The sequence below is a fragment of the Schistocerca gregaria genome, chromosome 10 (genome assembly GCF_023897955.1).
Source record: "Schistocerca gregaria isolate iqSchGreg1 chromosome 10, iqSchGreg1.2, whole genome shotgun sequence".
NCBI lineage: Eukaryota > Metazoa > Arthropoda > Insecta > Orthoptera > Acrididae > Schistocerca > Schistocerca gregaria.
This window is the reverse complement of record NC_064929.1, coordinates 144,758,327-144,772,928: the sequence shown is the minus strand read 5'-3', so window position 1 is coordinate 144,772,928 and position 14,602 is coordinate 144,758,327. Positions and strand designations below refer to the sequence as shown.

The window sequence follows — 14,602 nt, the reverse complement described above, 5'->3', positions numbered from 1 at the left end:
AATTGAAATAAGAACACTGTGAATTCATTGTCCCAGGAAGGGGAAACTTTATTGACACATTCATGGGGTCAGATACATCACATGATCACACTGACAGAACCACAGGCACATAGACACAGGCAACAGAGCATGCACAATGTCGGCACTAGTACAGTGTATATCCACCTTTCGCAGCAATGCAGGCTGCTATTCTCCCATGGAGACGATCGTAGAGATACTGGATGTAGTCCTGTGGAACGGCTTGCCATGCCATTTCCACCTGGCGCCTCAGTTGGACCAGCGTTCGTGCTGGACGTGCAGACCGCGTCAGACGACGCTTCATCCAGTCCCAAACATGCTCAATGGGGGACAGATCCGGAGATCTTGCTGGCCAGGGTAGTTGACTTACACCTTCTAGAGCACGTTGGGTGGCACGGGATACATGCGGACGTGCATTGTCCTGTTGGAACAGCAAGTTCCCTTGCCAGTCTAGGAATGGTAGAACGATGGGTTCGATGACGGTTTGGATGTACCGTGCACTAATCAGTGTCCCCTCGACGATCACCAGAGGTGTACGGCCAGTGTAGGAGATCGCTCCCCACACCATGATGCCAGGTGTTGGCCCTGTGTGCCTCAGTCGTATGCAGTCCTGATTGTGGCGCTCACCTGCACGGTGCCAAACACGCATACGACCATCATTGGCACCAAGGCAGAAGCGACTCTCATCGCTGAAGACGACACGTCTCCATTCGTCCCTCCACTCACGCCTGTCGCGACACCACTGGAGGCGGGCTGCACGATGTTGGGGCGTGAGCGGAAGACGGCCTAACGGTGTGCGGGACCGTAGCCCAGCTTCATGGAGACGGTTACGAATGGTCCTCGCCGATACCCCAGGAGCAACAGTGTCCCTAATTTGCTGGGAAGTGGCGGTGCGGTCCCCTACGGCACAGCGTAGGATCCTACGGTCTTGGCGTGCATCCGTGCTTCGCTGCGGTCCGGTCCCAGGTCGACGGGCACGTGCACCTTCCGCCGACCACTGGCGACAACATCGATGTACTGTGGAGACCTCACGCCCCACGTGTTGAGCAATTCGGCGGTACGTCCACCCGGCCTCCCGCATGCCCACTATACGCCCTCGCTCAAAGTCCGTCAACTGCACATACGGTTCACGTCCACGCTGTCGCGGCATGCTACCAGTGTTAAAGACTGCGATGGAGCTCCGTATGCCACGGCAAACTGGCTGACACTGACGGCGGCGGTGCACAAATGCTGCGCAGCTAGCGCCATTCAACGGCCAACACCGCGGTTCCTGGTGTGTTCGCTGTGCCGTGCGTGTGATCATTGCTTGTACAGCCCTCTCGCAGTGTCCGGAGCAAGTATGGTGGGTCTGACACACCACTGTCAATGTGTTCTTTTTTCCATTTGCAGGAGTGTAATTTATAATAACTGATAATGAGTACATCTTCCATTCTTCAAGATACATTCGCAGTATCAGTAATAGGAGTAAAATTCAGGATAAGATTTGCTGATGACTCGACATTCTCAGTGGCTGTGATGATGAATTACAGTGCCTGTTGAATCGAATGAACAGTTGAATGACTACAGAATATGGACAGTAAGTAAATCGAACAATGACAAAAATAATGAAGAGTAGCAAAAATGAGATCAGTGAGAAACTTAATACTAAATTTGGGGACTAAGCAGGGCGTGGGGGCACAATAACACATGGCAGATGAAGCAAAGAAGACATAAAAAGGGGACTAACACAAGACGAACAGGGCATTCCTGGCCAAACAAATTCTACTAGTATCAAACATTGGTCTCAATTTGAGGAAGAAATTTCTGAGAATGAAAATTTGGAGCACAGCATTATACGGTAGTGAAACGTTGGCCTGTGGGAAAACCGGAAAGAAGGGAACTGAACTGTTTTGAGATGTGCCATAGAAGGATGTTGAAAATTACATGGATTGATAAGGAAAGGAATGAGGAGGTTCTTTGCACAATCTGTGAGGAAAGGAATGTATGCAGAACACTAACAGGATGAAGGAATAGGATGAAAGGAGACATGTTAAGACATAAGGGAATAACAAGGAAATGCCAGTGACAAGTTCCCTAGTCACAGAGATTTGAATATATCCCACAAATAGCTGCAGACTTTGGGTGTAAGTACCACTCTGTGATAAACATGCTGGCATTGGAGAGGCATTTGTGGCAGGCCACACCAAACCTCTCAAATGGCTGATGACTAATAATAATAATAATAATAATAATAATAATAATAACAATAATAATAATAATGTAAGTGTGTGACCTGACTGTTATTTGACTGTGTGAACATATTAGCAGCAACATTTGAAGGAAAGAGAGAAGAAATAAAATTAAGAAAGCAATGCTTCTTCCATACTGAGAAAGCAATGACACACTGCTTCTTCCATACTGAGAAATTCTCAACAGAGTCATATACTTTTCTTGTACTTCCAATAACGAACATAAGTGTGTTGCTAAGACTAACACTTTTCGAAATCTGAGAAATACTGCATCTACTCGACTGCTTTGATCCATGGCTTTCAATATGACATGTGAGAAAAGCTTGATTTGAGTTATGGATGTTTTTGGAATCTATGCTGGTTGGCATGCAAGTAATTTTGCTGAAGATACCACATTATATTTCAGCTCAGGATATGTTCTAAGACTCTACAACAAATGGGTCAAGGCTATTGGACTGCTACCCTTTTTGAAACAGGGTGTGACTGGCAGTTTTTGCCAACTAGTGGTGACTGTTGTTTAGTTGGAAGGAGCTACAGTATATCAGGGTTTAAAGAGGGGCTAACTCAGCTGCAAATATAGTATAGAATATAATAGGGCTTCCAACAGCTTTGTTCTATTATAGTGATTTCAGCTGTTTCTCAACACGAATGACGCCATTGTCAACATCACTCCTTTTTGCATTGGTAAGAAAATTAAAGAGGTGCAATACTCCTGGAGTTTTCTTTGCTTTGCAAAAGAACACTTGAAAATGGACTTCAGTGTCTCTGCTTTTGCATTGCTACCCTCTGTATCAGTTCCCGTCTCACCCATGAATGCATGTGTACACTAATTTTGGCACCACTAACAGGCTTTACACATGACCAGAATTTCTTTGGGTTTTGTGTAAGATCTTTTGGCAGTATCCTGCTACAACAGTGACTGAAGGGTTTATGCATTGCTCTCTTGATGACTCAACGCATTTCATTCAGCACCTCCCTATCTATAGCCCTATTTTATTTTATGCCAGTTGTGCAGTAGTCTCTGTTACTTTAGAAGTTTCTTTACAGTGACTGTGTACCATGGAAAGTCCTTTCCATCATGAAATGATCAATTGGACACGTATCTACTTAAGGTGGCCTAACCATTCTTTTAAACCTGAGCCACACTACTTCTACACGATCCCCTCTAGAGCTACATGTTTTGAGTTACTTTTTGAGATTGTCAGTACTGTCTCTTTTATCTAGTTTGCTGGACATATAGTTGCTTGTTTTACTTGCTCTTCACACTTCAATAATCACTGCAGCCACAACTGGCTCATGGGCACAGAGACCTGTTTCAATTCGGACATGTCTTATCTGTTGCCCTAAAAGCAACTACTTCTTCCAGCACAAAAACTATACTCACCTTTTCATGAAGTCCATGAACTGAAATGACTGCTCTGATATAGCTGTGCTGCCCTCGTCTTCTGCATCTTCTTCCTCGTCATCTTCTTCATCTTAAACCACAATAACAGTAGGAATACAGAAACCGCAGTACTACATAGAACCAAGACAAACTGTGAAAGGTTTGCCAGTAACGAAAAATATACATACATAAACACATTTACATATGTTCGTGAAAATGGAATTTTGTTATTTGCAGTATCCATCTAACTATAGAAATGTCAGTTTTTCTGTTGTTTTGGATCATATGGAAAACACAAGAATGTCTAGTAAAGCCTAGATGAACCACTGTTACCTAATAGAATACCTCTGACTTCCATACTACAGCAATGCTACATGGCAACAGAATGTTTGCAGCAGCTTTTTCATACGGTCAACTACAGTACGCTCATTGCGACATTAAACGGTGTGGAGGAGGGGGTATATTACTTTAAACAGCACATAAGAAGACACTGAAAAGTTATCTAGAATGAAGTACTGCCTGAAAAAAGCTGCAGAAAATGCACAGTATCACGCCGATAAGATTTAAAAATGATTTAAGAATTGACAGCTAGCTTGAGTTGTTCACTAATTTAAAATTGTGAACTCTACAAAACACAAAAAATCTTTGGTATCCTATGACTATAATATGAACGAGTCAGAACTGGAATCATTCAACTTCTACGAATACCTGTTGTAACAGTCTGTGGGTGTATTAAATGAAATGATTAGATAGGCTCAGCCATAGGTAAAGGGGCAACAGGCTCTGGTGCAATGGTAAAACTGGTAAAATTCAATCAGTCTACAAAGGAGACAATCCTGAAACCCATCCTAAAATATTGCTAGGAAGTCCATTTGCTACGTGGCAGTCCCACTTCTTTTCCTAAATGTCCTGCTGTCCTGAAACTTTTCTTAGGAACACTTTTCTTGTGGTTCCATTTGGCTAAAATATTTTGTGCTACTGGATGTTTCATTTGTAATTTCCTGTGCAAGTATATATGGTACTAAGTGCTAGTTGCTCCACAACCCTTATTTATTTACTGTTAATGTTTTGCATGATTGGTAATATGAATTCATGATGTATTTTTGATTGGTTTTAAAAGTAAGAATTTCCATTTCCATTGTAGTGATCAGTCTGAAGTCGTTATAGTGGATACACGACAACTTTAAATCTATGCAATCACCAATTTTTTTCAATCTAGATTCTGTGTTAGTCTTTGCCTAGTGTTACTGGCTAAGAAGTAATCATGCATACTGGTACAAACACAAACAAAGCAAAGAGTTTATAGTCATCAAATAAATTAACTGTTGATAGCAAATATACAAAAATATACCTACATATATTAAAAACAAAGATTCCAAGACTTACCAAGCAGGAAAGCGCCGGTAGATAGGCACAATGAATAAAACACACAAACACACACACAGAATTTCGAGCTTTCGCAACCGGCGGCTGCTTCGTCAGGAAAGAGGGAAGGAAAAGGAAAGATGAAAAAAACCCACATCCTTTCATCTTTCCTGCTTCGTCAGAAAAGAGGGAAGGAAAAGGAAAGATGAAAAAACCCACATCCTTTCATCTTTCCTTTTCCTTCCCTCTTTCCTGACGAAGCAGCCGCCGGTTGCGAAAGCTCGAAATTCTGTGTGTGTGTTTTATTCATTGTGCCTATCTACCGGCGCTTTCCCGCTTGGTAAGTCTTGGAATCTTTGTTTTTAATATATTTTTCCCATGTGGAAGTTTCTTTCTATTTTATTTACAATATACCTACATAGTCATATATAAACACAAAAATGTAAACTCTACCCCTGGGTTATATCTTAGGTCTGTTCCTATTGGCCGACTGTTGCCTACGGGGTAGTATGACGTGTCATCTATGATTATTATAAGCACGTCACAAGTCCTTCCAGCTGTTGTTGCCAGCAGAGAATCTGGTGATGACTCTGCTTCTTTATTCAAGCAGCTTCTCATTTTGCCTCACGAGGGCTGAGTGTACCCCGTACCAGACCTTCGTACTTTCCGAAAAAATTAGAGGAGGTGTGGGGAATCAAACCCGGGTCCTTCCACAACAAAGACAGAGATGCTAACCATTCAGCTACAGAGGCAGTCGATCATAAAATATTACAATGAAGTACTGGAAATTTTACAAAAATGGACGGGACAGTCAGTTATGCCTGGCAGTATCAAAGAGTGGAGAGTGAATAAAGTCAGTCTGTTTACTCAGGAGCCACTGAGAAAGGCTCTTGTGCTGCTCCTTGATCACCAGTATTTGAAGTAGAGATAGTTTTGTTCACTGTAGCCAGAGTACAGTATTTCTATGTCTGCTATATTGACATCTGCACTGCAGATGTTTATCAACCACACGAACGGTGTCCATCCCAAGATCAAATTTACTATCAAGTTGGAGAGGGATGGCAACCTTCTGTTCTCGGATGTTTTAGTCAAGTGAAAAGCTGGAAGTTGGCTCAGCCATTCAGTGTACAGGAAATCTATGCTCGCAGACCGGTACTTGAACGTCAACAGTTTTCACCACTCTGTACACAAGAAAGTGGTCCTAAACCTGTTAGCACACAAGGCAAAGATTATCTCTGACGATAACCGTCTAAAGCCTGCATTTGAACCGTGTGTTCTGAGAAAATGGTTACAACAAGATAGAAATTGCTAAAACTTGCAACTCTGCTGATGAAACTTTTTATACCTGGGATCCACAGTCATGTAGAACTTTATAAAAGACATCATATTTATGCCAGTGACTGTAACACTTACTTTATTTCACAATTGCAATTTCGACCTTAGGCCACTATCAAGTGAAGATGCTACGGCTATTAGGCCACGTCAACCTAAAATGAGCTGACACATTTATATGACACTGTCATTACTATTGAATACATTGCTGACGCTGTTACATAGTGCGGGCACATATGTCATACAACAACAAAGTCTGCAGACACTCATGTTCGTTGGCCCATTACTAGTCATATATGCACTAAACTGCAGCGACAGATTACTGTGAAAGATGCCTTGTGTATTAGTGGAAGAGGCCGAGCCAGCGGCACTCCTTCCACTACTAGTAGGATAGGATGTGTCCTGAAGAGATATGGACTGAGACAGTGGTTTGGTCCATCTCCATGGTAAGAGATACATTACATTCTGTTAAACACAACGTAGGTTTTCCAGTTCCTGATGTATATGATGTCCCCTGTCAATGCCATGGCATTTACATAGGTCAAACCATTCTCACTGCTGCTAAGAGGTGTGCAGAGCACTCGCAATGTATCAAACAAAGGGAATTTGAGAAGTGAACTGTGCCAGAACACTGCCCACAAAACGGGCATAAAATACAATTTGGAAAGATGACAGTTTTGGCTCAAACACCTTTGTACTGGGATTCTGTTATCAAAGAAGTAGCCAAAATTACAACAAACAGCAACACCTTTAAGAGAGAGAACGGGTACACACTTAGTAGGGCACGGTGGCGGGCTTTGAACATTGAGCGAAAGCAAAGGTGTAAGCTCGATGCTTCTACAGATACTGGAGCGGCAGTTTCAAATGTGGCACTTTATCGCACAACGGGACCCCCGCCGGTGAGCTACCCAACTACCCTCCACGCATGCATCACTCCACCCCTCTCTCAAAAGTTCCAGAAGACGCCATTAGCTCTGTGTACACAGAATATTGTGCCGGTTCCAGCAGTCAGTGATTTTAACTCCTGATGATGGTGGAGACAGCTACCAAAAGCTCTAGCGTTTTATTAGAAATGATGCGGCTTGTAAACGGAAAAGGTTTTATCAAAGCATACCACCATGAAAGACTCTGAGGACATCTACATCTACATAGACACTCCGGAAGCCACCATATGGTACATGGCGGAGGGTAACTTGCACTAGTTTCCTCTCTTCCACCCTTGAATATGGAGCAAGGGGGGAAACGATTGTCTGTGCACCTCTGTAGGAGTCCTAATCCCTTTTACGTCTCCACGGTCCGTACATCAGATGTACAGGGTGAACACAAAGTCTTGCCCTGATTATAACAATTTATTACAGAATAACCATTTGACATAATAATTTACATTTGATGCTGTTAAATAGGTTAGTGTTATTAGTTGTTTTTAAAGACCACTTACGTTAGTAAACCTCAATGTGTGCTCCCTTGATAGTTCGGAGAATGTCGAGGTGGTATTCCACTTCCCGTAACATGTGCTCAGTCACACACAGTACCCACAGCAGCTTGTATCCTAGCCTTCAGTTCGTCGACATCAGCAACTGGTGTGACAAAGATTCTATCCTTGATATAGCCCCAGAAAAAATGTCAAGGGGCATAATGTCTGGAGAGCGGGGTGCCCACGGTGTTGGACCGTTCTTTCCAACCCACCGATCCAGACATTACGCCTCTCGACATCTTTTTTTCTGGGGCTATATCAAGGACAGAGTCTACATCACACCAGTTGCTGGCGTCGACGAATTGAAGGCTAGGATACAAGCTGCTGTGGGTACTGTGACAGAACACACGTTACGAAACACCTGGCGGGAACTGGAATACCGCCTCGACATTCTCAAAGGTATCAAGGGAGCACACGTCCAGGTTTATTAACGTATGTGGCCTTTAAAAAAAAAAAATAACACTGAGCTAGGTAACAGTGTCAAACGTAAATTATTATGTCAAAGGGATATTCTGTAATAAACTTCTATAATCAGGGCAAGACTTTGTGCTCACCCTGTATGTTGGTGACAGTAGGATCATTCGGCAGTCTGTTCCAAATGCTGAATAACGTTTTATGGGAAAACTGTTTTCTTTCCTTCGGGGTATTCCAACTTGAGTTCATGGAGCATTTTTATAATACTTGCATGTTGACCGAACCTACTAGTAACAAATCTAGCAGCACGCCTCTGCATTCCTTCAGTGTCTGCTTTTAATCTGACCTGGTAGGAATCCCAAATACTCTACATGTACATGGTTACTATGCAATTCACACTTAAGTTGCCTGGCAGAGCGTTCATCGAACCATTTTCATACTATTTCTCTACTATTCCACTCTCGAATGGCATGTGGGAAAAAGTGACACTTAAATCTTTCTGTTCGAGCTCTGGTTTCTCTGATGTTATTATGATGATCATTTGTCCCTACGTAGGTGGGTGTTAACATAATATTTTTGCATTCAGAAGAGAAAGTTGGCGATTGAAATTTCGTAAATAGATCTCGCTCCAAAGAAAACCACCTTTGTTTCAGTGACTGCCAGCCAAACTCGAGGATCAGTGACACTCACCGCTACTGCGCGATAACACGAAACGAGCTGCCCTTCTTTGCACTTTTTTCGATGTCCTCCGTCAATCCTAACTGCTAAGGATCGCACACCGCGGAGCAATATTCCAGCAGACGACGGACAGGTACAATGTAGCCCGTCTCTATAGTGGGTTTGTCGCATCTTCTAAGTGTGCTGCCAATAAAGTGCAGTCTTTGTTTCGCCTTCCCCACAATATTATCTATGTGGTCTTTCCAATTTAAGTTGCTTTAATTGTAATTCCTAAGTATTTAGTCTAATTGACAGCCCTTAGATTTGTGTGATTTATCATATACCCGAAATTTATTGAATTCCTTTTAGTACCCATGTGGATGAACTCACACTTTTCTTTGTTTAGTGACAATTTCCATTTTTCGCACCATAGAGAAATTATCTCTAGCTCGTTTCGTAATTGGAATTGGTCGTATGATGATTTTACTAGATGGTAAATTACAGCGTCATCTGCAAACTATCTAAGGGGCCTGCTCAGATTATCACCTAAATCATTTATGTATATCAGGAACAGCAGAGGGCCTATGACACTACATTGCGGAACGCCAGATATCATTTTTTTTCTACTCGATGATTTACATTCTATCATTACTAACTGTGACCTCTCTGAGAGGAAATCATGAATCCAGTCACACAACTGAGACAATACTCCATCTGCACGCGATTTTATTAATAGTCGCTTGTGAGGAACGGAATCAAAAGCTTTCCGGAAAACTAGGAATATGGAATTGATCTGAGATTCCTTGTCGACAGCACTTATTACTTCATGGGAGTAAAGAGCTAGCTGCATTGCATCGGTCTTGGTTATATATCAATAAGTCATTTTCTCCAAGGTGATTCATAATATTCGAGTACAGTATATGCTCCAAAATCCTACTGCAAATTGAGGTCAGTGATATGGGTCTGGAATTCAAAGGGTTACTCCCTATTTCCTTTCTTGAATTTTGGTGTGACCTGTGCTACTTTACAGTCTTTAGGAACAGGCCTTTCGTCAAGTGAGCGTTTGTATATGATTGCTAAGACAGGCGCTATTGTGTCTGCATACTCTGAAAGGTACCTGATTGATATACCATCTGGACCGGAAGACTTGCCTTACTTAAGTGATTTGAGTTGTTGCACAACTTCTAAGATATTTACTTTTATGTCACTCATGCTAATAGCTGTTCTGGTTTCGAATTCTGGAATATTTACTACGTCTTCTTTTGTGCAGGAATTACGGAAAACTGTATTTAAAATGGTTCAAATGGCTCTCACCACTATGGGACATAACATTTGAGGTCATCAGTCCCCTAGAACTTAGAACTACTTAAACCTAACTAACCTAAGGACATCACACACATCCATGCCCGAGGCAGGACTCAAACCTGCGACAGTAGCAGTTGCGCAGTTCTGGACTGAAGCACCTAGAACCGCTAGGTCACCGTGTCCAGTAAAAACTGTATTTCGTAACTCCAATTTCGTGTCACCATCATCGGTAACATTTCCATCGTTATAGCACAGTGACGGTATTGACTGTTTTTGCCACTGGTGTACTTTACATACGACCAGAATCTCACGCAAGGAAATTAAGAATTAAACTACGTAACAAATAAGTGAGCTAAGTGTAGAATTGCTGCTGGCTACTGCTTATCCAACGGCGGCAGGAATTTAAAAATGTGACAAAGTGCTCTAAGCACAGCCTTGTTTATAGATGAGCTACACTTTCCTATAATTCTCCCCATAAATTAAAGTGTACCATTCGCCTTTCCTGCTACAGATATCGTTCCATTACTTATTGGTTTGCAAGGTTATATTTAGATATTTAATCGACGCAACTGTATTAAGCAACACACCACTAATTTGAACATTATAAGATTAGTTTACTTACTCATTTTATTAAGTTACATTTTCCCACATTTAGAGCTAGCTGCTGTTCATCATGCTAAACAGAAATACTATCCTAATCATGTTGTATCCTCTTACAGTCAGTCGAGTATGACACTTTTTGTACACTACAGCGTCATCAGAAACAGTCACAGATTGCTGCTCATCTTATTCATCAGATCACTTATGTCTACAGAGAACAAGAGTGAACTTATTACGCTTCTGTGGGGGAACTCCTGACATCATCTCTGCCTCCAATTAACATTTGCCGTGTCATAACAGAACTGTGTCTGAATTCCGGACTCAAAAGAACAGCTCAGAGGTAGGAATCTACAACTGCTATGCAACTGAGCATAGCATTGTCTGAACATCAGACTCATTATGTAGCAGATGTACAAATACTGCATTTTGGATACAAAGGGCAGAAATTGTGTCTGCTTGAAATACTGTGCATTAAGGAGCATCACAAGAACCACCCTGAACAGCTGCTGCATGGACAACCAGACTTCATTTACTTTGAACTCTTTTATATTGCCAAACTTGAGCAATTATTCATTCATCTTTGTTAAGTTGTTCCCCACTATAAATGGATTTGAATATATTGTACTTTAATATTCTAGGATAGTGAATGTACTATTTTCTAGCTATACTATTAACAGCTAATATGTCTGAGTGCTGTAAATTCTTTGCTTTTTGTTTTTCAGTAAAGCTAGATAATGGGCTAATAACTCAATATATAGATTGCAAAATTAATAAATAATTACTGAAACAGTGGCGAAAGACATTTTCCTCCTCTCTGGTAGTCAGTTATTTTCATATTCCATGTATCATCAACATATTTCCCCACAGTGCAACTGTTTCACATATAAAGTACATTTTTTCCCCGTAGCACAACTATTTCACAAATGAAATATATTTTTTCCATTGAATATATATAAATTTGCTGAGCATTTACAATGAGTGGTTTGTACATCTACTTTCACTGTGCTTAACCCAAGTACAATTGACACTTTAAATACATATAATACTTAAACACATCCACATACAAAGATTATTTTCTGTTTGTTTTTTATTATTGTTTTTGTCTTGTATCACATGCTTTAATTCACCATGGAAGAAACCAAATTTTTCTGTGGCTCTATAATTTGTCCCTTTCTGTGTCGAAGCCATTTTATTTGTTAATAGTGGAAATCAGTCTTACTTCTATTGCTGTACTTATGAATGCTGCTGCTGTTTTCAAATTCGGACTAGTTGTCGCTGTGGAATGTTCACAATGGGGTTAAACATATTGTTGTTCTCTTGTTAGTATGCCAACTTTTTTTAAAACATGTACACACAAATGCTGAGTGTGTACCTCATTGGATGGTTCTATGCAAACAATATGTTCATGTCTAGCTACAGTACTGACTTGCAACATTACCCCATTTCATTATTAACACTTGGAAACACACAAACCAAAGAAACTTTCTTTCATAAAAAATATCCAGTGAAAATTTCATTTGCTATTACTAGTGTTGGTGTATGTCTACTGCACTTAATCACAATATCTGCATTACTAGCAATATACGAGGGACACGCCAAAAGAAATGCACAATATATTTTTTTTTAAATCCATCTTTTATTCTAGATGTTTTAAAGTTGTACAGTGTGTAGATACATCCTTTAGGAACAATATTTTCATTTCTCCACATAATTTCCATCCCTCTCATCCCTGCCTTACGCCATCTTGGAACCAGCGCCTGTATACCCACACGGTAAAATTCTGGACCAACCAGTTGGAGCCACTGTTTGGCAGCGTGCACAAGGGAGTCATTATCTTCAAACCTTGTTCCACGAAGGGAGTCTTTCAGTTTCCCAAAGAGATGATTGTCACATGGAGCCAGGTCAGGACTGTAAGGCGGGTGTTTCAGTGTTGTCCATCTGAGTTTTGTGATCGCTTCCATGGTTTTCTGACTGACATGTGTCCGTGCATTGACGTGCAATAGCAAAACATCCTGCTTTTGCCGATGTGGTCGAACACGACTCAGTCGAGCTTGAAGTTTCTTCAGTGTCGTCACATATGCATCAGAATTTATGGTGGTTCCACTTGGCACGATGTCCACAAACAAGAGTTCTTCGGAACCGAAAAACACTGTAGCCATAATTTTTCCAGCACAAGGTGTGATTTTGAACTTTTTTTTCCTTGGGTGAATTTGCATGAGGCCACACCATTGATTGCCTCTGCGTCTCTGGTGAAAAATGATGGAGCCATGTTTCATCACCTGTCACAATTCTTCCAAGAAATTCATCTCCACCGTTCTCGTACTGTTCCAAGAGCTCGCTGCATAGCGTTTTTCTTGTTTCTTTGTGAGCCACTGTCATCATCCTGGGAGCCCACGTGCCACAAACCTTTTTTAACGCCAACACTTTCAGTATTCTGCAAACACTTCCTTCCCGTATCCCAACATTGCGTGACAATTCGTTCACTGTGATGCGTCTGTCACCAGTCACCAATTCGTTAACTCTTTGCACATTGTCTGCAGTGTGTGCAGTACGAGGCCTGCCGCTGCGAGGACAATCCTCAATATTGCCGTGCCCGCTTTCATCACGTAACCTGCTTGCCCACCGACTAACTCTACTGCAATCGACAGCAGCATCTAGAACACCTTCTTCAACCTCTTGTGGATGTTTCCCACTGTCTCGTTATCACAGCACAGTAATTCTATGACAGCACGTTGCTTCTGACGAATGTCAAGTGTAGCAGCTATCCTGAAGACATGCTGTGACGGCGCCTCTCACGGGAACAGGTTGAACTAAGTTTGTAAACAAACGGGAAGGATGTATCTACACACTGCAAAACTTTCACACATGCAGAATGAAAACTGTATTTTTACAAAAATAGTGTGCATTTCTTTTGGAGTGACCGTTGTAAAACATTTTAAATTCAATAGTGAAGTGAGACGCTGCTCAAACAGCCGTTTTGTATGAAAAAATAGAACATTTATAAAGAGTAACCTAAATATAGTCAACAAAATCTTAATTTGTGTTAAAATGTGCCCTGCCAAAGACAATTCATTTATAACGTAAAAGGGAGTATAAATGGCAGACAAGTCAATGAGTTAACAATGAGTGGCGTATCAAATAATGGTCACGCAGAGTGACAGAAAAATTTCACACCGGCTTACCTTCTTCATCGTCAGCGTCTTCGTTTTGCTCCGGCTGTTGCTCGCTAGCTGGCTCTTCGAGCGGCTCTGCAACACACAAATTGCAGCAGTTTGTAGATGTATGTCTGTCTGAGAAACGCAGAAAATGTCGTACATATGTTAATTCAGAAAGTTTTATAATGGCGAAGTAAGCAGACATTACAGTGTTACAGAGGCCCTATTACAATGACAAAGTAATTCCTGCAAGCAATTAAGCTGCGAGTTGAAGAACTTTTGTGCGTCCGCAAATGTCTAATGTGTGACTAATTAGCTTCACAGTGCTGGGCTGGCACAGATGCAGAACCGCACATGGCACACAAAGTAATTAATGAACGTGTACATCTCTGCAATCTGGTTTAAATGCTGCTCTTCCGCTACCCAGTTGCTTTGGATAGTGGCAATTAATATGATAAAATGCAGATAAATTACTTCCACATTTCAAAAATAAGTATACGCTTCGAAAGACATAAACAGAATGAGGTCATTATATCTTCATTACAGAGTGACAGCACATAAGAAGTACTTCGTTACCGATAGAGCAGACGTGTATATACGCGACATTCTGAATGACACCAAACTCTGCCAGACAGACACAATAAGCCGTAATTAGTTAGCTATTAATATA

At 41.4% G+C, this 14,602-nt stretch overlaps 1 protein-coding gene across 1 annotated transcript in view; it reads right to left on the bottom strand.

Moving 5' to 3' along the window:
- Nucleotides 1–14,602, bottom strand: part of LOC126293367 (protein timeless homolog) — a 422,426-nt gene that overhangs the window by 51,975 nt on the left and 355,849 nt on the right. Inside the window, exons 16-17 of the mRNA XM_049986569.1 lie at nt 13,960–14,025; nt 3,631–3,721 (exon numbers count right to left, since the gene is read on the bottom strand). Coding sequence (XP_049842526.1) covers nt 3,631–3,721; nt 13,960–14,025 — 157 coding nt within the window. The remainder of the gene's footprint in view (nt 1–3,630; nt 3,722–13,959; nt 14,026–14,602) is intronic.